Genomic DNA, 25,899 nt, shown 5'->3' on the forward strand with positions numbered 1-25,899 from the left:
CACATTTATCCTGTGGCACTCAAAGTACCCCAACTTGGGATGATATGAGGAAGATTCAAGCTTGTCAAGTTCAGTTTCCCAAGATCTATTCCACAGATGAGCAAATCTCACTTCGGAGACCACTGACTGAAGGGCAGTCTGGTCCCAGAACTGTGGAGAATTAGAATATGAGGTGGAGAACTCAGAAAAAAATGTTAAAGTCTCTCTGGAGAATAGAAACCTGGGAGACAACCAACCCAAAACAATTACCCCATTGCCACCCAGAGATACTGTCAACGTTTTTAGTTCATGGGGGATGTGTAGGCTTTTCCCACTGTCAATGTCTATGAGAAGGGAATAAGGCAGCCTGTAACCTCTTGTTCCTAGGTCCCATATTCCCCATTCCCCTTCCAGCTGGAAATTTGTGCTGCAACCAGAGGAACCAGAAATGGGGTGAGAATGTTCAGGGGACTGGGTCGTAAGATCAAAGGCTGGTCTTGCAGCAGCAATGACAGTTCCTAGGAGGACTGTGACATCACTACATTCCACTCCTCCTGGGGGTGGGAGGAACCACATCAGTGCAATGGCTGAGTCACTGAACCACGATGTGGGAAGGTGACGTAAGGCTGGGACCCAGGTCCTTAGAGACACCAGTCCAAAGAGCCCAGGGAGGTCAGACTTGGGTCAGCAGGAGGGAAGAGCAGAGTCTGCAGCAGGGAACCCCACGAGCAGCAGGGAACCCCACGAGTCACCAGCCCAAAGTCACCAAGGGATGACTGGCAATGGGGGTTGGCTGGGGCTGGGGGACCCAGGTCCTTAGAGAAGTGAGTCCAAAAAATCCAGGGAGGTCAGGCTTGGCATAGCAGGATGTGAGGGCTGAATATGGAACAGGGAGCCCCAGGAGTCACCCACCCAACATCACCCTGGGGTGATTGGCGAGGTCAGGGGCTGGGCTGCTTGGTGAAGGGGGGGGCTGACTGACAAGACTTTGGTGAGGGGAGCCCAGAGGCGCCGGGGTTGGGTGGCCCAGTCCGGTATTCCTCAGGACTGGTATGGACTCTGGCAACGGTTTTGTCATTGGAGGGGATCTGTGGCTGGGTTGGGGGGCCATGACGTGGTGAGTTTTACCTTTTTCTTGGCTGCTGCCAATTTGCTCTGTCGAGTTTCTTCTAACATCACGGGGTGGGGAGGGAAGCAGGGTTGGGGCCACATCAGCGAACACCTCCAGTCACCTACCAGGCAGCTGTGCCACTGAGCCAGAGGAGGCATAACCAGGGAACCACTAGACTGTAGAATAGGGGCATGGCCTTAATGCTCCAAGTCTATTGGTCAATGAGGAAGATGAAAGGGAAAGTAGGCGTGGCCAGGCAGCAGTGTGTCCAGAGAAACCTGTGGCATCACAAGGAAAGCTGACCATGCAACTGCTGTCCCCTCCCACTTTGGGAGGGGGCGGGGCCTGCCTACTCCAGGAGAGGAGAGGGGCCATCCAATCTCGGAGAGGGGAGGGGCTGGCTTTTGCTTTAAAACTTTAAAAATAAACTTTAAAAAATATATGTGTTTATCCTTTATATATGTGTGTCTGTGTGTGTGTGTGTCTGTGTTCCTCCAGAGCTGTCTTCATTATCCAGCATCTATCCATGGTTGATGATTTTGGCCTATATTTTTCATCTTCAGATGGAGCACAAGAATTATCAGTATTACCTCAATTGAAACACAAATCCTATAAAAACGGAAAATCCATAGCATGTTTGATTATTAATGAAGTGGACTTTTTATCCAACATTCCAATAAGGTAAAATAATCACAATGATTTCTCTTTTTTGGAAAAACATTATTCTTATTATCCTACATTATTAATTTTTAAAACAAGAAACATGTCTAATATCTTTAAAAACACAAAGCTTTTGGGCTGGTTGTGGTGGCTCACACCTGTAATCCCAGCACTTTGGGAGGCCTAGGCAAGTGTATCACCTTAGGTCAGGAGTTCAAGACCAGCCTGGCCAACATGGTGAAACCCCATCTCTACTAAAAATACAAAAACTAGCCAGGTGTGGTGGTGGGCACCTGCAATGCCAGCTACTCGGGAGGCTGAGGCAAGAGAATAACTTGAACCCGGAACGCAGAAGTTGCAGTGAGCCAATGTCATGCCACTGCACTCCAGCCTGGGTGAGAGTGAGACTCCACCTCAAAAAAAAATAAAATAGTAAAAAAAAAAGAAAAAGAAAATACAAAGCTTTCAATTTAATAAGCACTCTTCACCACTTGAAGGCAAATACAAGGCCTATTTTTCTAGAATCACCTGGCCTCTCTAAGCCTTTCAAATGAAACTGAATTTCTCACTTGATACTTGGCTATGACTTGCAATCATGAAAACCAAGAATTGTGTTACGTCACTGTGTATTGCTTGTTACCTGAATTCCACACTAGACTGGGATCAAGGGTTGACTCTTTCATGACTTCCTCCATAATCTGTGTACTTCTTTTCCCACACAAAACTAAGCTTTTTTCTAGAGTTCTGCAATTTACAGTTAGTAGACAGGAGTGGTTCTCAAAAATGTAGCCTCTGGACTAGCAGCACCAGAAGAACCTGAGAACTTTTTATAAATGCAAATTCTCAGGCCCCACCCTGGACCTGGTGAATCAGAAACTCTGGAGTAGGGCTCAGCAATCTGTGCTGCAGTAATCCCTCCAGGTGTTCAAGAACCTCTGGCATACAGCAGGTAGAAAAATGTTTCCTTCTGTAGGTCCAAAGCCAGGGATACTATATGTTCTGTCTTGATATGAAACAATGACATGTAATTAAAAGACATAAATCTCCTTCCTACTCCCACCCTCCATCCGATGTGTTTTATTTTTATGAGTTAAATAAGAAAACAAGTGGCAGTCAGAGATTCTGTCTAAAAAGGGTATTTACAAGTGTCAGTTCTCATCCAGCCTGATCTCACTCAATACCATTTACACTCTTACCTCTCAAGTTTTTAAAATGTGCCTTCACAATGTAAGTTGCAGGCACACTAGTAGTTCTATAATAAAACACCAAGTAGATCAGAATGTCCAAACTTACTAGAGAAGAAAAGTGGCATCACTGCCTATATTTTCAAATTGTATTCAACAGGAAATGTAAGTTTTGAATTCTTTCACCTTTACACTTCCAAGTTAATAGAATTAAATCAGAATACTCTTTTCTTTCAAAGCCAGGCAAAGTTTTACTGTATTACTTTTTGTTTTAAATGGATATAAAGCAGAGTTCTGGTAGGCACATTTTCTGTGCCTGCAAAGATGCAGAACTAAACAGTTCCATCTGTTCAATATTAAAACAAAAGTCCTGTAAACCTCGGATGGTGAGTGTAATACTCCAGCACTATCACCAAAGCCTCAAATATGAAAAGATACCAAGAACCCCATTAGCAAACAAAATGAGCTCTTGCCTGGAGCAAATTATATAGTTCACATCTATAATTTGGCTTGCCAATAATTTGGCAAGCCAAAGTGGGAGGATCACTTGAACTCAGGAGTTCAAGACCAGCCTGAGCAGTACAGTGAATTCACATCTCTACAAAAAATTTTAAAAATTATCTGGGCGTGGTGGCACACACCTGTAGTCCTAGCTGCTTGGCAGGCTGAGGTAGGAAAATTGCTTCAGCTCAGGAGTACGAGGCTGCGGTAGCTATGATCATGCCACTACACTCCAGCCTGGGTGACAGAGCAAGATCTAGATAATTATAGTCTGTCCTGCTCCTGTTTACATTAAAATCACTAAGTTAAAATGCTTTCAATCAACAGGATAAAAATTAAGTGAAATGTCACTTTGGAGGTTGGCCAGAAAATAGGCAAAGGAGAAACAGGCACTTCCCACAAGAATAAAAATGGCCAATAAGCATATAAAAAAAGATTCAAAGCCAGGTGCAGTGGCTCACACCTGTAATCCCAGCACTTTAGGAGACCGAAATGGGTGGATAGCCTGAGGTCAGGAGTTCAAGGCCAGCCTGGCCAACATGACTAAATCCTGTTTCTACTAAAAATATAAAACTTAGCCGGGCATGGTGGTGCACACCTGTAGTCCCACCTACTTGGGAGGCTGAGACACAAGAATCACTTGAACCAGGGCGACAGAGATTGCAGTGAGATGAGATCACACCACTGCACTCCAGCCTGAGTGACAGAGTAAGACCCTGTCTCAAAAAACAAACAAACAAACAAAAAACCCATAGGTAAAACTGTGCCTATAACCAGGAGAGAAATAAATCAATGGAAATAGGCCCAGAAATGACACAGATGATGTAATTAGCAGACAAGGATATTAAAAAACATATTATAAATATGCTCCATATGTTCAAGAAGGCTAAAAAGTTTGAACATGATGAGAAGAGAGAAATGGAAGATATATTGACCAAAAAAATAAAAATAAAAAATAAACACTGGCTGGGTGAAGTGGCTCATGCCTGTAATCCCAGCACTTTGGGAGGCTTAGATGCAAGGATTGCTTGAGCCCAGGAGTTCAAGACCAGCCTGGGCCACAGAGGGAGACCTAGCTCTATAAACAATTTTTAAAAATAGCCAGGCATGGTGGTACACACCTGTAGTGCCAGCTACTCAGGAGGCTGAGGCAGGAGGATCACCTGAACACAGGAGGTCAAGGTTGCCGTGAGCTGTGATTGCACCACTGCACTCCAGCCTGGGCAACACAGTGAGACCTTGTCTCAAAATAAAACAAAAAGAATGACTAGAGATGAAATAGTTACCTCTGCAGATATGGGATTAAAAGCAGTTGAAGTCAGTGAGGCTAGGTGTGGTGGCTCATGCCTGTAATCATTCCAGCAATTTAGGAGGCTGAGGCAGGAGGATTGCTTGAGGCCTGGAGTTCAAGACCAGCCTGATCAACATAGTGAGGTCTCATCTCTACAAAAAAAAAAAAAAAAAAAAAGAAAAACGGAATAAAACATTTTCAAAAAATTTAATGAACACAAAATGTAGACTTTTTCACACAAAGAAAAGCCAGGATAATCATCAGCAGGCCTGCACTCTGAGAAATGTTCAAAACAATTCTTTGGTCAGAAGAAAAATGACACCAGATAGAAATTTGGATCTACACAAAGGAATGAAGACCACTGACATAATAAATACATGGATAAATAGAAAAGATCCTATTTTCTCATTTTTTGATGTCTAGAAATAATTGAGGCAAACGTAGTAACATATTGTGGGATTTATGATGGGTGGAAATAAAATGATGATGAGAATAGCACAAGGGACAGGTGGGGAAATGTAAGAATACTATCATAAGCTGGCAGTCACAGTTGAGGGAGGTGCTAAATCTCTGTGATTCCACCTGGAATACTGCATTGCTCCTGGAAGTGGGAAGAAGGAGTTTCAGAGACTTCCCCCGGGCTCTTCCTACTATAGTGGCTCATACCTACAGCTCAGGGGGTAAAGTGAGAGCTCTGTTACCTTCTAAGCATACTTATATCAATTGCATATTTAGGGACAGATAAATGACAACCAGATGGGGCTGCAGCCTCTTAATCCAGGGATCCATTTATTACCTAATCTTCACACGTCCTCAGTCTTTTGGAGAGGGGACATCGTGGCATTGTGGGTCTTCTGGGGTCAGGGTCAGCTCTAATCCTATATAAACGGCCCTCAAACAGTCTGGGTATTCCCTTTTCATCAGCTACAGTTACTTTCATCAATGACCCCACATCCCTTTGGAGAATAATTAATGAATACCATGTAGTAATGTTGCAGGATCTTTTTCCAAGAATACCCAGCCTCCCCTACAATCAATGAGCTATAGGTCTCAATTGTCTCAGTCTGAAAACTGGGTAGGAAATTGTAACTTTTTGTTGCAGCCTTCTGCGTGCCAGATCTTATTATTGTTGTTTCCTGAATATACAAATCAGGAAATATCCTAGGGCTCACACCTGTAATCCCAACAATTTGGGAGGCCAAGGCAGGAGGATTGCTTGAGCTCAGAAGTTTGAGACCAGTCTAGACGACATAGCAAGACCGCATCTTCACTAAAATTAAAAAAAAAAAAAAGCCAGGCATCGTGGTGCATGCCTGTAATCCCAACTACTTGGGACGCTGAGGTGGGAGGATCACTTGAGCCCAGGAGGTTGAGGCTGCAGAGAGAGATGATTGTGCCACTGCATTCCAAACTGGCCTACAGAGTAAGATCCTATCTCCAAACAACAAAATACCCTAGTCAACTGCCTATATAACTCTCCCCAGGAATGCCATCAGTTTTTACCCAATACAACAGATCCCTGGAGGTCAACGCATCCTGGTTATCACTCTAGCCTTCCTACCAATTAAGTTAATTACATCCACATTGTTGATGATGGTGAAGTGCCACCACCTGGCATCTGCTGTTCTGGCCTTCCACCATTCCCACTGACACCACGAAGCCTGGTCTCACGGCAGCATCTCCTCTTGTCAATCCTGGCCTACAAAGGATAGTGCCCTGAGTCTCTGAAAGATTCAGGTGCCCTTCTCACTAGTGCCTTCCTTGTTAGCCTAGAGAGGGGAGTTCCTGTGAGGTTTCCAAGGGCACGTAGTCAAGTGGGGGATTCCGAATCTGCTGGCATATAACGAACCATTCCAACATTCCTACCTCCCTGTACTTTCCGGCTTCTTTGATGCTTTGCAAATGCAGTTCCATAATCTCCACCTAATTCCCTGCAGCAACTGTTCCATCCACATTTCAAGGAGCCACTGCAGCAGCATGTTAGAGCCCCAGGTGTCCTTGCCAAGCCATTAAATCCTGAGAGTGCTCCCACTTCAGTGTATTCTCATGTATACAGCCTTTAGTCTCCCCATGGTCCAACATCCTTATGTCCAGTCCTCCACCTCCTCTCCCAGATTCTGCCAGTACACACTCAGAAGCTATTGCAACATTTTTGGCAAAAAATCATTCTCCCAGACCAGACTGTGCTTGTGACCTTGGGCCATGATGAGGAATGACCATAGCCTGGTGTCAATGTGGGGCAGCAATGATGACACACTTCATCCTGCTGTAAGGCCTTGTTGGAGGCTCTTTGCCTAGTCTCCAGGCAAGGGACAGCTGCCCTTCTCTTAGCAAGGAAAGGGAGCTACTTCTTTTAGCCCAGAGCATTGAGTGGAAACTGGAGGTTCGAAGTTCTCAGATGTATCCACTTAAGTTTCCCCATACCAGATATCAAGATCCCACTGCTCCTTTCCCCTCTCCTCCCCTCCCCTCTTTTCTCTTCTCTCCTCTCTTTTCTTTTCTCCTTTCTTTTCTCTTCTCTTATTTCTTTTCCTTTCTCTTCTTTTTCTTTTCTCTTCTCTTTCTCTTTCTTTGTTTTTCACATGGGATCTCACTCTGTCACCCAGGCTGGAGTGCAGTGATGTGATCTCAGCTCACTGCAACCTCCACCTCCCTGGCCCAAGGGATCCTCAGTCTCCTGGGTAGTTGGGACCACAGGTACATGCTACCACATCTGGCTAATTTTCATATTTTTGTATAGGGATGGGATTTCACCATGTTACCCAGACTGGTCTCAAACTCCCAGGCTCAAGTGATCCTCTTGCCTCAGCCTCCCAAAGTTCTGGGATTATAGATATGAGCCACTGCACTCACATCTCCTTTTCCTTAAGTAATTCTAAATAGACTAAATCATAAAATAAAATTTGTATATTTTGGGGAAATGACACAAAACTGCCATGACAGCTAAAATTAAAAGAGTTTATTTCTCGATTTTCTGCTGTGTGTATGTGTGCGTGTGCACACTTGTCCTTGGTTGGCGCCCTATGTGTGTATCTGCTGTAGCTATTGGGTCAATCTGCACAATGTCTGACTCCACAATTTCCAGTAAACAAAAGCTCTACACGGCCTAATTTTCAAGCAGTCGAGACTGAAGCAGCAGTCTCCTGTTTTTAATTTGAATTAAACTGCCAAGCTGCACTTGTGTGGGAAACTGACAATATTCAACAAGAAGTTTCCAGGTGAGGCCTGTCACCCTCCAGTGTAACTCTAGGGCCTGCTTGGCAGGGGGACTGGCTTTGGCTGGAGGCTGGGTCAAGAGGGCTCTCCTGGCATGGCACATTCCCATCGTAGGGAGGGAACTCTGTTGGGAGCATGAGATGGACCAAGAAGACCCATCCATTAGGAAAGTGGCCCTTGGTCTGTCCAGTTTTAGTGGAGGAGGGTGATTGGTGCAACGACCACTTCTGATGGGAAAACTAGTCGGAGACATGGACGTTCATTGTCTTTACCATGTGTGCCCCACCAGGACCCAAACTGGAGAGGTGAAAAGTTCCAGAAGACAGATCAAGAGTGGTGGACATGTCATGACTGCCCAGGCTGGGATCCTCCCACCACCCCTTGATCCTGCCCTCTGGAACCCGGGGCAGGCTGGCGGAAGTCCTTTTTGTGGTCTGGGCTTCTGGCCAGGATGCCTATGGCTTCCTAACACCCACGTGGGGCAGCCTAGTGTAAAGATCCTGAAAATAGGGGAACAGCAATTGATAAAGTGAACCCAAGATATGACTAAAACTATCTCTGATGGCAAAGCCTTTGATGCTGAAGAGTCTGACTCATAGAAAGATGGCCCTGAGCATGGCAGCTCTGACCAAATCGCTCACTCTGACCTACTGAGCATATGAGCCTAGCTTTGCTCACAGTCGGGGCTGGAGGAAGATCTCATGGAGTCCACTTGATAACTGCACTTCCTGTGTGCCTGTCACAGCTGATTCCACCCACACTGTCCTCTACCACAGCCAGCCCAGCCCTGCCATGCCCTGCCATTGCAGTCAGGGCTCTTTGGGGGTGAGTGACAGAAAATTCACTTGAGTTGCCTTAGGCAAGAAGGGAAGTTCATTGGTCAGTAAGTTAGCCATGTGCAGGGCAGGGAACAGCTGGGCCTCAGGAATACCTGGTCTCAGAGTCACCAGTGCAGTCAGGATTTGCAGGCTCTTTCCCTTGTCTCTGTCTCCACCTCAGTCTGCAGATGAGTTTTGTGCTCTCAGAGAAACTTTCCCCACAAGGTTGGAGTCAGGCTGTTGGTAGCACGAGACTTCCATCTTCCTGGCTTTGCCCCCAACAAAGGATGGTGCTCCCCTCCATTAGTTCCTATTCAGAAAACTCCAGAAGAAAGTTTCTGCTTGGTGTGATCTGGGTTGGCTGGGTAGCTGGGACACTAAAACTGCCAACCCCTCTAGTGTCATGTGGTTGAAGTAGGGTGGGGAGATGTATTAGTTCACGTTGCCATGCCAAAATAACGCAGACTGGGTGGCTTAAACCACAAACACTTATTTCTCACAGTTCTGGAGGCTGGGAAATCCAAGACCTAAGTGCCAGCAAGGTAGGTTACATTCTGAGGCCTCTTTTCTTGTCCCGTAGCTGGTTGTCATATTGTGTGCTCACATAACCTCTTCTTTGTATTTGTGCAGACAGAGAGTGACTGCACTCTCTAGTGTCTCGTCTTATAAGGACACTAATGCTACTGAATCAGGGCCCCACCCTTAGGACCTCATTTAACCTTAATGACTTCTTGAGAAGCCTCATCTCCAAATACAGCCGTGCAGAGGGTTAGGGCTTCAACACATGAATTTAGAGGAGACAGAGACACTCAGTACATGATGGGAAGAAAAACTTCATGAAAAACGGGGTGCAGTGGCCAGAAAAGGGGCAAATTGTTCTCTCCATTTTCCAAAATACACATCACACACACACACACACACACACACACACACACACACAAAACATATGGTCCTGCCTTTGCCCCTTCCCAACAAGGCCACTCCCCACTCCGTGATTATTTACCTCCCTCCTATCCTGCTCTCTGGAGCTGCCCTTTCCCCTAAGTTGTCCTGTGGCTCACTGATTGCTACATGCAGGCAGGTGCACGTAAAGGTAGCCCAGGGCTGGGGGCCTCCTGGACCATGTGTGTCCTAAGCCCTACCATGGGACTGGGCAGGAAGTGGGTCTCACCCATGTCTACTGCCCTCAGGCAGAGCCTGGCCCTAGGACATGAGCTCAGTGGGTGCTGCAGCAGTTTTGTTGGATTCACTTCAGGCACCCTTTCCCCACATCCACTTGTAAGGTTCTCAGAGCCTTGATACCTCTTGTCCTTGGAAGAAAATAATGTGATTACTCAGCTCAGACAAACCTGCTGGTGGCTTCTTGTAATAGAAGGACATGATTTTCTAGTTCAAAAAAATCTACCAAGTGACCAACACAGTGAATGAGGATCTACAACAGGGCACATAATTGGGAAATTTCAGAAAACTAAGAACAGAGAGAAAATCCTAAAATCTTCCAGAGAGAAAAGACAGGTCATATATAAAGAGCCAAGACTCCACATGGCACCGACTTCTTCCCAACAACACTGGGAACTAGAAAATAATAGAGCAATGTTTCCCAATGTGATGAGAAGTTACATTTAAATTACAGCATTATATCCAGCCAAACTATTAATCAGAAGTTGGGGTAGAACAGTAACATTCTAAACTACGTGAAGGTCAGAAAGCTTGGCCTCCATTCACTCTGTCTCAGGAAGCTACTGGAAGATGTGCTGCAACACAATGAGAGGATAAACCAAGGAAAAAGAAGATCTGGGGCCAGGGAACAGTAGATGCACACAGAAGTAAGCAAGCAGAGTTGATCTACTGCCTGCTTGAAAACACTATTTAAAAATCCCTAACCCAAAGGAGGCCAGAGCTCCCATGAATCTGACCCAACAGATTTTGAAGCCAAAGTTGAGGACATTTGAAGCGAAAGCCTGGCCAGACAGAGATGAGGCTCCTGGGAGGGAACAGGTGCAGTCCCGCTCAGGCTGCAGTGTCCTCGGGCTACAGTTGGACAAGGACTCCCTCTGGGTCACAGCTTCTAGGGACAGAGTTTGGGGTAGTTCGACTGTCTGCATTGTAGGACTCTGGTGATGAGCTCAGCTGGGAAACTGTGTTGTAATGGGAAGGGAATGGTTTTGCTTTTCCAAATCATCTACCCCATGCATGCTTGGATCCACATTGAAATTCAGTGTAGAAACTGCCTTTAAACAGCTAAGCCTGAACAAAGCCTCTGGCTTTGTTCACTCCTTACCCCTACCCATCACCGATGCCAGATCCATCCTCCCAAATATCCTTTCATCATGTTACCCTCCCCACCACCTCATGGCACCTTCTATACGACAGGAAATGCCTCCCACCTCAGCCTGGCATTCAAGGTTCTTTCTGACGTGGCCCACCTCTCACCACCGCACCATATCTCCCTGTGGGCCCTGCCAAATTGGATCAACTTTTTCTATCCATGAGCTGACCTTTCCCACCTCCATACTGTTGCTTACACTGTGACCTTCCTGTGCGTGTTCTTTTCCTCCCTCTTCCCAAGTCCAAATGCTTGCACCACCCTGCACAGCCAACGGTGGTACCCAGGTAGTCTGCTATGGGCCTGGAAAAAGGCTCTGAGACATGCTGGCTTCAGGTGGGACCCAGCACATTCCCAGCTTTGGTGGCTATGGTGAGAGACCTCTTCTGCTTGAGAAAAGGAGAGGGAAAGGTAAAAGGGACTCTGTCTTGCAGCTTAAGTACCTGCCTGTCCACAGTGGGGCAGAGCACCAAATAGGCTCCTGTGGTCACTGATTTTAGGCCTTGTCACTTAGACGGAATTTCTTGACCTGCCCTGGGCTGGAGGGGAGCCCACTGCCTTGAAGGGTGAGTCCCAGGCCTGGAAGCATTCACCACAAGTGACTTAAGAGTCCTTGGGCCCTAAGTAAACATCAACAGTAGCCTGGCAGCACCCCCTGTGGGCCTGTGGTGGTGGTCACAGGGCGAGGCTCCTCTGCCTGTGGAAAGGGAAAGGCAGAGTGGGAAGGACTTTGTCTCATGGTTTCAGCGTCAGCTCAGCTGCCGTAGAATAAAGCACCAGGTAAGTTTCTAAGCTTTTTGCCTCCAGTCCCTGGCTCCTACACAGCATCTCTGGATGCACCAGGGCCTGAGGGAACTGGTTGCCCTGAAGGGAAAGACACAAGCCTGACTGGCTTTGCCACCTACTGACTGTAGAACCCCAGGACCTTGAGTGAACATAGGCAATAGCCACATAGTGTTGACAGTGGGCCTTGAGTGAGACCCAGTGCTTTGCTGGCTTTAGGTCTGACCCAGTGCAGTCCCAGTGGTGGTGGCCATAGGGATGCTCTGTCAGCCCAAGTGGCCCAGCTCCGAATGACTCAGCAGAGAGAGAGAGAGAGAGAGAGAGAGAGAGAGAGAGAGAGAGAGAGAGAGTGTGTGTGAGAGACAGACAGATAGACACATAGACAATTTTTTTGGAGAGAAATTACAGGTAGGGAATAAGAGTTTCTACTGCCTGGTAGCCCAGAGAATTCTTCCAGATCTTATCTGAGACCACCAAGTAGCTCCTCTATGAGTCTGCAAGAACCATAGCATAACTGGGCTTGGAGTGTATCTAATAAAGATACACTTTAGATCACCACACCCACCTCCTTTCACATACTTGGATAGCCTTCCCAAGGGTGAGTACAAACAAGCTCAGGTTGAGAAGATGGTGGCAGCTTGACATGAGCCATGGAACATTTGCACCATGGAAAATGGTAAACACTACAGAACAGACTTCTGTTCCCTCTCCGACAGAACCCCTTGTATAACAACAGCACATCACTGCCCCATCCCTGAGCAGAGCGCTGTGTGTTGCAGCAGAGTGGGGGCAGGTGTCTTCTCCCTTGGGCTACAGAATACACATTTTTTTTTCCTCAGCATATGGATCATTCTCAAGGATAGACCATATCTTAGGTCAAACGACAAGTCTTTAAAAATTTTTAAAAATTAAAATAATATCAAATGTCTTCTCTGACCACAATGGAATGAAACTAGAAATTAGTAACAAGAGAAATGTTGGAAACTATACAATCACATGGAGATTAAATAATATGCTCTGGAATGACCAGGGGGGTCAATGAAGAAATTAAGAAGGAAACTGAAACATTTCTTAAAACAAATGATAATGGAAACACAACATGCCAAAACCTATGGGACATGACAGAAGCAAGACTAAGAGGGAAGTTTATGGCTATAAACACCTACTTTTAAAAAGTAGAAAAGCATCAAATAAAAAACCTAACAATGCTCCTTAAAGAAATAGAAAAACAAGAACAAGCCAAAACCCAAAATTAGTAGAAGAAAAAAAATAATAAAGATCAGAGCAAAATAAATGAAATGAAGAAAGCAAAGTATCAATGAATTGAAAAGTTGGTTTTTGTAAAGGATTAACAACATTGAGAAACTTTTAGCCTAACTAAGACTAAGAAAAGAAGACAGAAGACCCAGACCCAAGTGAATAAAATCAAATATGAAAATGGAAACATTACAACTGATACTGCAAAAATTCAAAGGATCAGTACTGGCTATTATAAGCAACTATATGCAAAGAAATAGGAAAACCTACTAAAAATGGATACATTTCTAGACACATCTAGCCTAGCAAGATTGAACCATGATGAAATCCAAAACCTGAATAGACCAATAACAAATACTGAGATCGAAGTCGTAATAAAAAGTCTCCCAGCAAAGAAAAGCCTGGGACCTGGTGCTTCACTGCTGAATTCTACTAAACATTTAAAGAACTCATACCAACCGTACTCAAGCTATTCCAAAACTAGAGACCTTACCCAACTATTCCAAACTCATTCTACAAGGCTAGTGTTACCCTAATACCAACACCAAAGATGCGTCCAAAACAGAGAACTACAGGCCAATATCACTGATGAATATTGATGCAAAAATCCTCCACAAAATATGAGCAAATTGAATTCAACAACACATTAAAGTTAGGGTGCAGTGTCCCAGGTTCACTCAACCCTTCCCCTTCTCCTGTGTGCGTCTACTTTGGCTGTGCTGCCTAGTGGCAGTGGCATTAGCAATGTTGGTGCGTGGGCCTCCCAGGAGAAGGAGAAAGTGAGTATGCCTTTCTCTTGCCTCCTGCCAGGTGTCTGCAGCCTGGCACCAGCTCTGGCCAGGACTTCAAGCAAGGGACCTGGAGATGTTCTTTTCTAATTTCTGGATTGGGAAATGGAGGCAAATTCTGGGTACTAGAGTGAGAACTAAGATGAGGCTTGATCAGGGGAGTCTGGGGTCCTGAAATGCAGAGACCTGAAACCCTCTAGAGCGTGTAGGGAGCTGGGTGTGTGTTCAGTACAGTCACTTCTCTCTGCGCCTCAATGTTCCAGATATTTTGGAGGGGCTGAGATCCTGGGAATTCGTGGAGCCTGGCTGCATGGCCTGGCCATCCTGATGCCCTTGTGTTCTCTATGGCAGGCCCACAAGGCCAAGGAGAATGGCTCCGACAGCTTCATGCATTCCATGGACCCACAGCTGGTGCAAACAAATGGAGACCACCCAGAACCTGGTGGACTCCTACATGGCCATTGTCAACAAGACTGTATGTGACCACATGGTTGGTCTCATGCCCAAGACCACCATGCATCTCATGATCAACAATGTGCATGCACTGCTTCATGGGGGCAGGGGGCTCCTGTGGCACTGAGGATGCAGGTGGCCATGTTGAAGTAGGGTAGCTGCCGACCAGCCCTATGGGACCAGGTCCAGGGAGAGTGGCACAGTCCAGACCAGAGCTGTCCCATAGAAATATAACATGGGACTGAGCGGAGTGCCCCATGCCTGTAATCCCAGCATGTTGGGAAGTCAAGGCAAAAGGATCACTTGAGCCCAGGAGTTTGAGACCATGTTAGCAACATAGTGAGACCTGTCTCTACAAAAAAACTTTAAAAATAGCTGGCCGTGGTGGTGACACATGCCTGTAGTCCTAGCTACTCAACAGGCTAATGTTGGAGGATCACTTTGAGCCCAGGAGGTTGAGGCTGCAGTGAGCGGTGATCTCACCCACTGTACTCCAGCCTGCTGACAGAGCGAAATCCTATCTCCAAAAAATTTAAAACTGAGTAGACAGGTGTCCTGGTGGCATGATAGGAGCTGGGTTCCCTCCTAGATTTGTGACCTTGGACAGGTGACTTTTCCTCTAGACCTCAGTGTCCCTATCTGAGTGAGAAAATGGCAGTGGGAGAAAAGGGCAGACCCCAACTCTACAAAGAAATACAAAAATTAGCCAGACATGGTGGCACATGCCTGTGGTCCCAGCTACTCAAGAGACTGAGGCAGGAGGATCATTTGAGTCCAGAAGGTCAAGCCAGCAGTGAACTATGATCATGTCATGGCACTCCACAGCCAGTGTGGCAGTGAAACCCATTTCAAAAATATTTTTTTCTATTTTTTTCAGAGGGAGTCTCACTCTCTCACCTAGGCTGGAATGCAGTGGCATGATCTCGGCTCACTGCAGCCTCTGCCTCCCAGATTCCAGCGATTCTCCTGACTCAGCCTCCCAACTAGCTGGGATTACAGGCGACCACCACCACACCCGGCTAATTTTTGTATTTTTAGTAGAGTCAGGGTTTCATTATGTTGGCCAGGCTGGTCTCAAACTCCTGATCTCAGGTGATCCACCTGCCTTGGCCTCCCAAAGTGCTGGGATTACAGGCATGAGCCACTGCACCTGACCTAAAAAAAAATGTTTTTATTACAAAAATAAACTCCTATTTCTGAAATTCACTACTGATATGAAGTCACAAGGGAATATACCTTGCACTCTAGCAAACAACAACAACAGGCCAGATTAAATAGAAAATAAAAGATATGTTTAACTCATCAGAAAGCTAAGGACACAAAGAAATCTAGGTTGGATACAGTGGTTTATGCTTGTAACCCCAGGACACTGGGGCACCAAGGCAGGCAGATCTCTTGAGCTCAGAAGTTTGAGATCAGCCTGGGCAACATGGCAAAACCCTGTCTCGACAAAAAATACAAAATTTAGATGGGCGTAGTGGTACACGCCTATAGTCCCAGCTGCTCAGGAGGCTGAGGTGGGAGGATCAATTAAGCCAGGGAGGCAGAGGGACTGTAGTGAGCTGAGATCACTACAGGCTGTACTCCAGGCTGGGTAAGAGTGAGAACCTGTCTCAAAACAAAAACAAAAACCAAAGAAACCTAAATGATCCAAACTCCAGAAATTGGCAAGTCCTTCATAAGAGAGAAGAGACCCCCTAGCTCTTGTTATTCCTAGTTGAACTATGGTAGGAAGATGAATACTATGGGGGAGAAAAGAGAAACTTGCTGAAATTTAACAAAATTTTCACAACCACTTGGGGGCTGGTTTGACATTAGAACCTAGAGGACCCAAATCCACAGATGAAGGCTTTCAACCAATCTTACCCCTTAGATGATGAGGTACAGCAAGGTGTAGTACTCTAAAGGTGTGGATAATAGAAGGAAAGCTGACAGAGCTTGACTTCTCCCAAGGGCAAAATACCCTTTAAAAACGAAAGCAGAGGCAGGATTGTTGTGAAATCCAACACAGGCACTCTTGGAGGCTAAGTGGGGTCAGAAATGCTGAGAAACCCATCCCCTAGGCATTGTGGGCATTCCTCTACAAAAGGGCAGGGCACACATGAGAGTTGAGAAAAATATCCTCCTGTCCCCCAGCCCATTGATTAAAAAAACTCCTGGCAGCAAGGTTGTAAAGCAGGGAAAGATCTCCCACAGTGATAAAAGCTGGTGGCTTAGCTATGAAGCAAAGTCAGATCTCTGGAATCTTGCCAATGCCCAAAATTCAGGCCCTGGTGAGATGAGAGTTCTGATTCTACCTTCATTCAAAATATCTGAAGCTAGATGCAAACTGAATCAAACTAAACTAAAACTGCAATGAAGTCCCAATCTAGAACTCATATACATCAGATTGAGCCACCATTAAATTGGCCTAACAAAACAAAACAAAAACCAAAGGGCATGCCTTGTTTTAGAATATTTGCTTCAATTTCTCTTTTTTTCCCCAATATAAAACGTCCATCATCCAATCAAATATACAAGACATGCAAAAGCAAGAAAGTAAGATTCATGGTAAGGGAAAGGAAGGGCTCAATAGAAGCAGAACTAGAAAAGACCCAGATGTTGAATTATCAGTTTGGATCTTTAAAATAACTGATTAAAAGAAAAAAAAAAGGAAAAAAACCAATAAAATAACTGATTAAAATGCTGAAAAGTAGAGTGGAAAATGTGGAAAACATGCATGAAGTAGTAGGAAATTTCAGCAGAAAATTGTAACTATACAAATATAATGAAACGCTAGAAATAAAAATATTAGAAATGAATAATTCAGTGCAACTATGTATCCATAAATAACTAAAAATAAAAATTTTTTAATGGAGAATTCAATAAACAAGTTTAACAGGTTAACCTTGGAAAGCATCAAAAATCTTAAAGATGGTCAAATGGAAAGTATCCAAACTGAAAACCAAAAGGAAAAAGGGCAGAGGAAAAATCATCTGAGATCTGTAGGTTTATATCAAATCATCTAATATACACATAACTAGAATCTCCAAAGAAGAGAAGCAAGAGAGTATGAGACGAGAGAAAAATGTAAACATATAATGGCCAAGAAAGAACCAGTATTAATGAAAGACACAAACATAGATCCAAGAAGTTCAGTAAACTCTATAAAAAGAAAAACATCCCTAGACATATCCTAGTCAATCTGCTGAAAAGTAAATATAATGCACAGATGTAGCCATTGAGAACAACCACACATTATGGAAAGGGAAATAAAAATTAAAATGATGAATGACTTCTCACCAGAAACAAATGAGGCCTGAGTACAATAAAATAACTTCTTTAAAATACTGAAAGAAGAAATAAAAGGTCAACATAGAGTCCTATATCCAACTAAAATACCCCTCGAAAATAAAAGTAGGGACATTCTCTGATAGACAAAAGCTGAGAGAACTCATGTATATTAAAAACTGCAATAGGGCCAGGTGCAGCGGCTCACACCTGTAATCCCAGCACTTTGGGAGGCCAAGGCGGGCAGGTCACCTAAAGTCAGGAGTTCGAGACCAGCCTGGCCAATATGGTGACACCCTATTTCTACTAAAAATATAAAAGTTAGCTGGGCTTGGTGACATGTGCCTATAATCTCACCTACTTGGGAGACTGAGACAGGAGAATCACTTAAACCTGGGAGGTGGAGGTTGCAGATCGCACCATTGCACTCCACCCTGGGTGACAGAGCAAGAGTCAGTCTCAAAAAAAACAAAAACAGAAACAAAAAAAACAGAAAAGAAAAAAACCACTGCAATAGGCTGGCCACTGTGTCTCATGCCTGTAATGCCAACACTTTCGGAGGGCAAGGCAGAAGGATCACTTGAGCCTAGGAGTTCCAGATCAATCTGGGCAACATATCAAGGCATCATGTCTGCAAAAAAGAAAAAGAAAAATTAGCCAGGTGTAGTGGCATACACTTGTGGTTGCAGCTACTCAGGAGGCTGAGGCAGGATGATCGCTGGAGCCGAGAAAGTTGAGGCTGCAGTGAGCCACGTTCATGCCACCACACTCCAGCCTGGGTGACAGAGACCCTGTCTGAAAACAAAAACAAAAACAGTCCATGGGAGCCGAGTGTGCTGGCTCACACCTCTAATACCAGCACTTTGGGAGGCCAAGGCAGGAGGAGTGCTTGAGGCCAGGAGTTTGACACCATCATGGGCAACACAGCAAGACCCACAAAAAATTTCTTACATTTGCCTGGTGTGGTGACATGCACCTGAAGACACAGCTACTCAGGAGGCTGAGGCGGGAGGGTCGCTTGAGTCCAGGAGCTCAAGGCTGCAGTGAGCTATGATCGAGTCATTGCACTCCAGCCTGGCAGCCTGAGCAACAGAGTAAGACTGTCTCTAAAACAACAACAGCAAAACTGTCCATGGGCTGGATCTGGCCCATGGGCCCCACTTGTTTTCCAACCCCTATAATATATCAACTTAATAAAATAAAAAAGAGAAATACGTAATAATCTTACTAGAAGCTAAAAATGCAACTCACAAAATTTAAAAACCCTGCCTAATAAAAACTCAACAAACTAGGAATAGAAAGGAACTTCTTTGGGCTGGTCTATGAAAAACTTACAATTAACATTATACTTAGTGATGAAACATTAAGACCTTTATCCCTAAGATTGAGAGAACAAGGAAAGGTGTCTGTGCTCACCACACGTTAAATGTTGCACTAGATATTGTAGCCAGTGCAGAAAGGCAAAAAAAAAAAAAAAAAAAAAAAAAAAAAAAAAAAAAAGAAGAAGAATAGTCATAAAATCAGAAAATCAGAAAAAGAAGTAAAAACATTATTTGCAGACTAGACTGTTGTGTATGTATTTAATATAAAACTGTATGGAATATGCAAGAACTATTTCTAGAATAAATGAATTTATCAAGTTGGCATGATTGAAGATTAGCATACAAAAATCAGCCAGGCACACTGGCACATGCCTAAAGTCCCAGCTACTTGGGTGGCTGAGGCAGGAGGATCCCTTGAGCTCAGGAGTTTGAGATCAACCTGGGCAACACAGCGAGACTCAACTCTAAACAAACAAAAAATCAATTGTATTTCTAGATGCTAGCAACAAACAACTTAAAAATGAAAATTAGCTGGGCACAGTGGCTGATGCCTGTAATCCCAGCACTTTGGGAGGCCAAGATGGGCGGATCACGAGGTCAGGAGATCGAGACCAGCCTGACCAACATGATGAAGCCCTGTCTCTACTAAAACTACAAAAATTTGCCGGGCATGGTGGTGCATTCCTGTAATCCCAGCTACTCAAGAGGCTGAGGCAGAAGAATCGCTTGAACCTGGGAGGCAGAGGTTGCAGTGAACTGAGATCATGCCACTGCTTTCCAGCCTACCCAACAAAGGTAAAACTCCGTCTCAAAAAAAAAAAAAAGAAAGAAAGAAAATTTAAAATATTTAAAAAATCAAATGCTTAAGAAAAAGTCCAATGTAAGATATGCAAGTCTTATGCAAGGGAAGCTACAAAACATTGCTGAGAAAAAAATTAATACCTAAATAAATGACAAGACATAATGTGTTCATGGATTAGCTGACTCAATACTATTAAAATTTTCATTCTAAATGGACGTATAGACTCAACAAAACCCCATATCAAGATTCTAGCAGTTTGTTTTTCATTTTTTGTTTTTGTTTTTTTTTAGACAGGGTCTTGCTGTCACACAAGCTGGAATGCAGTGTCATAAACACAGCTCACCCAGCACAGCTAAGTTTGAAAAACAAGATGAGCTAATTATAAAACTTCTATGACAAAGAATCGAGAATAACCAAAGCAATCTTGAAAAAGAACAAAAGGGAAGGATTTACTAGTTTAAAGACTTACTAGAAACAACTGTATATCCATGTTGAAAAAAACTAAACCTCATTCTGTTCACAAAAATTGATTTGAGACGGATCATAGACCTAAATATAAAATCCTAAACCATAAAACTTCTAGAAGAAAATATGTTGTGACTTAGAGGTCATAAATACATAAAATAAAAAACTGATAAAGTCGATTTTATCAAAAAAATTTGTTCATAAAAAGATCCCAATAAGTGAATACACAGAGTCTTTAAAAAAAATCATAGCATATCTATCCATCAAAGGATTTATACCCAGAATACAAAGAATACCTACAATAAAAAGACTCCCAACTTTAAAATCAGAAAAGACATGAAAGACACTCCATGAAAGATATACAAGTGAAAAATAAGCATATGAAAAAGTGCTCAACATCATTAATCATCAGGGAAATGTAAATTAAGATCAATTATTTCATATGTGCTAAAATGGCTAATATAAGAACACTGACAATGTAAATGTTGACAGACATGTAAAGCAACTGCAACTCTCATACATCACTGATGGGAGTACAAAATGGTGAAACCACTTTGGAGAACAAGAGGGCAGTTTCTTTTTTTTTTTTTTTTTAATTATTATTATACTTTAAGTTCTAGGGTACATGTGCATAACGTGCAGGTTTGTTACATATGTATACCTGTACCATGTTGGCGTGCTGCACCCATCTACTCGTCAGCACCCATCAACTCGTCATTTACATCAGGTATAACTCCCAATGCAATCCCTCCCCACTCCCCCCTCCCCACTCCCCCCTCCCCATGATAGGCCCCGGTGTGTGATGTTCCCCATCCCGAGTCCAAGTGATTTCATTGTTCAGTTCCCACCTATGAGTGAGAACACGCGGTGTTTGGTTTTCTGTTCTTGTGATAGTTTGCTGAGAATGATGGTTTCCAGCTGCATCCATATCCCTACAAAGGACACAAACTCATCCTTTTTTATGGCTGCATAGTATTCCATGGTGTATATGTGCCACATTTTCTTAATCCAGTCTGTCATTGGTGGACATTTGGGTTGATTCCAAGTCTTTGCTATTGTGAATAGTGCCACAATAAACATACGTGTGCATGTGTCTTTATAGCAGCATGATTTATAATCCTTTGGGTATATCCCCAGTAATGGGATGGCTGGGTCATATGGTACTTCTAGTTCTAGATCCTTTTTAATCACCATACTGTTTTCCATAATGGTTGAACTAGTTTACAATCCCACCAACAGTGTAAAAGTGTTCCTATTTCTCCACATCCTCTCCAGCACCTGTTGTTTCCTGACTTTTGAATGATTGCCATTCTAACTGGTGTGAGATGGTATCTCATTGTGGTTTTGATTTGCATTTCTCTGATGGCCAGTGATGATGAGCATTTTTTCATGTGTCTGTTGGCTGTATGAATGTCTTCTTTTGAGAAATGTCTGTTCATATCCTTTGCCCACTTTTTGATGGGGTTGTTTGTTTTTTTCTTGTAAATTTGTTTGAGTTCTTTGTAGGTTCTGGATATTAGCCCTTTGTCAGATGAGTAGATTGCAAGAATTTTCTCCCATTCTGTAGGTTGCCTGTTCACTCTGATGGTAGTTTCTTTTGCTGTGCAGAAGCTCTTTAGTTTAATGAGATCCCATTTGTCAATTTTGGCTTTTGTTGCTGTTGCTTTTGGTGTTTTAGACATGAAGTCCTTGAAGAGGGCAGTTTCTAATAAACATGCACTTACCGTATGACCCAGTAATTTTCTACTGTTATTTATCCAAGAGAGATGAAAACATATATCCACAAAAAAAACAAAAACAAAAGTCTGTGTAAGAACATCGATAGCATCCTTATTCATAACTGCCCCAAACTGGAAACAACCTAAAAGTCCTTCACTAGGAAAACGAATAAACAAATTGTGGTATATTTACAGAATGAAATACTACTCAGCAATAAAGAGTAATCCTGAAACATACAATATGGATGTCTTTAAAGCATTATCAGTGAAAGAAGCCAGATGCAAAAGAGTACATTATAATATGATGCCATTTATATATAATCCAAAAGCAGGTAAAGCAAATCTTTAGTGATAAAAATTAGGAAGTGATCACTGGAGTAGGGAGGTGCTCAGGGGTGATTTAAATGTACTTGAGAACTTTCTGGGTGAATTTTAATGTTTTATATCTTCTATTGGTAGTTATTACACAGACGTATACAATTGTCAAAACATCAAACTTAACACTTAAAATGTGTGCGTTTTTTAATAATAGTAATTTCTATATATCAATTTAAAATAAAGGTGAGTAGTGGATTCCTATTCCAGGAGTGTTTGTCTCCGATTCTTCACTGGCCTGTTATCTGTTTGCTTCAGTGAGATTTTTGGGCTCCAATCTATTCAGGGCCAGGCCCTTGATTATGGAATTTATCTTGAAGGGCACAGAATCCAGTGTCCCAGAGACAGCATTTAGAATCTGTGAAGCAATTTTGTGGAAACAACAGTCATTTATTTCCATTGGTTAGTGAGCAACCACTTGAGCATTGTAAGGCACAGACTTGTACACGGACTTCCGTAAAAGTACAGCACTTAACCTACTTTGTTGCAAGCTAGTCAAAATGTAGTAAAAATTAATTATTCAAAGGCATGCAGAACACTATCACCTTTCATTAATCCCATTCTCTAGCATTTACTGCCCTGATCTTTACAACACTCCAAACTAGTACTAGGATTTTTGGATACAAAATCATTTCCTATCCACAGCAGACATCTTTTCCAAAGCAGGTAGACACTCAGATCATTCTTCCTTATTAGAAAACTCTTTAGTGTTTTCCCTAGCTAAATAGAAAAAAAACTACAACTCTGGGTATATGGTAGGAATTTATTAACAAGCAAACAACTTTGTTCATACCAGGAAGACCAGCAATTAGATTATAAATGACTTCAGAGCAAGTGCAAGAACTTAACAATTTTAGATCATTCCATGAGAATGTCTATTTGCCCAAGAAGGCCCACAAGAAGTGCCCTACAAATGCTGGTTATTATTTTACGCTGTACTTCCTCTGAGAAAATGATGTGACGTACAGAGGTGGGAGTACACATAGCAAGGAAGTCTCTCTGTAAAACGAAGCTGGGCAATTCAAGTAATGGTGTTTTTGGATAAGATGCCTAAGAAAACTTAGGACAAAATCCTGCTGTGCATGTGTTTGCTCAGTCCTCAGGAATCCCACTTGGCCAACTGACTCCAGAGAGCTACAGCCTCACTGCACAAGCCTCAGATTCATAATTCTAAGTACAGCCATTTAATGTGCACTGAACTGGCTTAAAGGGCACTACTCTGTTGTTATACAGAAACAAATTTTAGCTATCAGAAGGAACTCTGAAATCTATAGAAACATTTTCAGCCTAAAAAGCTTTCTGGGGAATAAACTGTCTACTATAGATAGTTGGTTTTGTATTTCTTCTTCTTTCTTCTTTCCTCTTCCTCTTTCTCTTTCTTCTTTCCTCTTTCCTCCTTCCTCCTTCTCCTTCTCCTTCTTCTCCTTTTCTTTTTTGACAGTCTCACTCTGTCTCTCAGGCTGAAGGGCGGTGGCGTGATCTCGGCTCACTGCAACTTCCACCTCCCGGGTTCAAGAGATTCTCCTGCCTCAGCCTCCTGAGTAGCTGGGATTACAAGCATGCGCCACTATGCCTGGCTAATTTTTGTATTTTTAATAGAGATGGGGTTTCACTGTGTTGGCCAGGCTGGTCTCAAACTCCTGACCTTATGATCCACCCGCCTTGGTCTCCCAAAGTGCTGCGATTACAAGGCGTGAGCCACCATGCCCGGCCTGGTTTTATATTTCTATAATCACCCTCCAAATTCTCATTCTGAAAGAAACTTGAATACTCCATGGATAAAGGCAGGTGACTTGGAGTAAACTACACCTTTAAACTGGTGTAATCAGTGAAGAGGGTTTCGCAGGTGCCAAATAAGACATAAACGGTTACTGAGGAAATATTAAGTATATAAAGCTAATGTCAACTGGGCATGGTGGCTTGCACCTATAGTCCCAGGTACTCAGGAGGCTGTGGCAGGAAGATGGTTTGAGTCCTGGAGTTCACAGCAGTAGTGCACCCTAATTGTGCCTGTGAATAGCCATTATACTCCAAATGGGCAACATAGTGAGACCCCCACCTCTAAAAAAAATAGTAATTTTTTGAAAAGCCAATGTCGTCAATCAAAGTAAGTAAGGTTGGACTTCTGGAAAGGGTTTAGAAATGCAGGGCTGGCTTGCTGAACTCATTAAAATGCTAGGGTGGCTCTCAAATATGAGGCGAAAGAATGAATACTTTGAGTACTTCTGAACAGTGTATCTGAGGTCACCAACAAAAGAGGCATCTGTTTTGAAGAGATGAGCCAAGATAAGAATTAAGTTTCCAGGGCAATCTTAGGTTGGAAGTCCCCTAATCAGTCTATATATATCATTTTAGCAGGTGCTTTTGGTGACTGAGAAGCAGATACAGTGTGGTGAAAATAATATACTGGTCAAACAGAAGAGCTGGCTCTGATCTTAACTGGTTGAGTGACCTTGGGAATTCCACTGAGTCTATGCAGAATCAAGGTTGAGAGCTTCAGACAAACCAACAGACCTTTTGTTCACTGCTGTACCGCCAGTGCCCGGCACTGTGGGTGGTGACCAATAAAACCTAGGTTTGTAACTTTATTCTGCCACTTACTAACAGGATGACCTCGGGGAAACTACCCATCTTCTTTGAGCTTCTATTTTCTTATTTATAAAATGAAAATAGTAACCACATCCTAAGATTGAGATGGAAGAGCCAGGAGCAGTGGCACATGCCTATGATCCCAGCTACTCAGGAGGCTGAGGCAGAAGGGTTGAGCCCAGGAGTTCAAGTTCAGCCTGGGCAAAATAGCAAGATTGTCTCTTAAAAAAATAAAAAATAAAAATGAACAAGATGGAAACAAAGCATTTGGTAAAGACTAAATAGCCACAATTATCTATCATATACCAATTCATTACATATATTTTAAAAATTAAAATTTCAGGGCATTTCAGTTTTGTCCGACAATTTCCATGATGTGAAGCCAGCTAACTCTGATCTCCAAGATCTCCTTCCTGATTGAGTAAGCTCTCAACACCCATGTTTGTATTGATGATCATGCCCCATGAATCTGATTGGTTCTCTCTACATGGATCTGGAACAGTTAACATGTTAACATGTAATACCTGGAGCTATGGGGTAACTGACAGGAAAAGCAGCAGTAAGAGCTGTAAGAGAATGATGTACAGATGGCAGACAATACCACTTTAGGGGTCCAAAATGGTTTTCTAGTTCCCAGTCCAATCTCATCCTGCCTTTGGGAGTCTCTTAGACAGCTCTGTATCCTTATCCTTTGCCCAAGTTAGCACTGGTGTGCTTATTATTGTAACTAGGCTTTGTTTTCACATGTTCTTTGATCCTCACAATATTCCTATGTAACAGACAAGAGCATAATAGAATGAACATATGGAATCAGACAAGCATGGCCCTGTTAGACACTCAATGTGTAACTTTTGAGTAAGTTAGTAGTGTATGAGTGTCTTTCCTCATAAAATAGGGTAACAACGCCCATTTTGCTTTAGGGCTGCTTTGGAAGATACAGACAAAAGTAAGGTATCTGGCAAAAAGCACTCAACAAATTACAGTGTCTATT

At 43.3% G+C, this 25,899-nt stretch overlaps 1 protein-coding gene and 1 long non-coding RNA gene across 16 annotated transcripts in view; one reads left to right on the forward strand and one right to left on the reverse strand.

The window, feature by feature from the left end:
* LOC106999260 (uncharacterized) overlaps window positions 1-25,899 on the reverse strand; it is a 58,463-nt gene that overhangs the window by 15,068 nt on the left and 17,496 nt on the right. For 6 of the 15 annotated variants that reach the window (XR_013395864.1, XR_013395865.1, XR_013395866.1 and 3 more), the window contains exon 5: window positions 4,722-4,878. The exons of 4 other annotated variants lie outside the window; for them this stretch is intronic. Coding sequence is in view for 1 of the 11 variants with exons in the window: in XM_077940112.1 (XP_077796238.1) it covers window positions 1,108-1,248 (141 nt within the window). In the remaining 10 variants the exon portion in view is untranslated. Of the gene's footprint in view, window positions 1-1,107; window positions 1,267-4,721; window positions 4,879-21,693; window positions 22,678-23,070; window positions 25,130-25,899 lie in introns of those variants that run through there. 5 more of the 15 variants (XR_013395867.1, XR_013395871.1, XM_077940112.1 and 2 more) reach the window with 3 other exon arrangements.
* LOC144330041 (uncharacterized) lies at window positions 3,707-12,953 on the forward strand. The gene is made up of 2 exons (XR_013395876.1): window positions 3,707-5,902; window positions 7,610-12,953. It is a non-coding gene; the product is annotated as an uncharacterized LOC144330041 (long non-coding RNA).

Source organism: Macaca mulatta, chromosome 7 (assembly GCF_049350105.2).
Source record: "Macaca mulatta isolate MMU2019108-1 chromosome 7, T2T-MMU8v2.0, whole genome shotgun sequence".
NCBI classification, from domain to species: Eukaryota; Metazoa; Chordata; class Mammalia; order Primates; family Cercopithecidae; genus Macaca; species Macaca mulatta.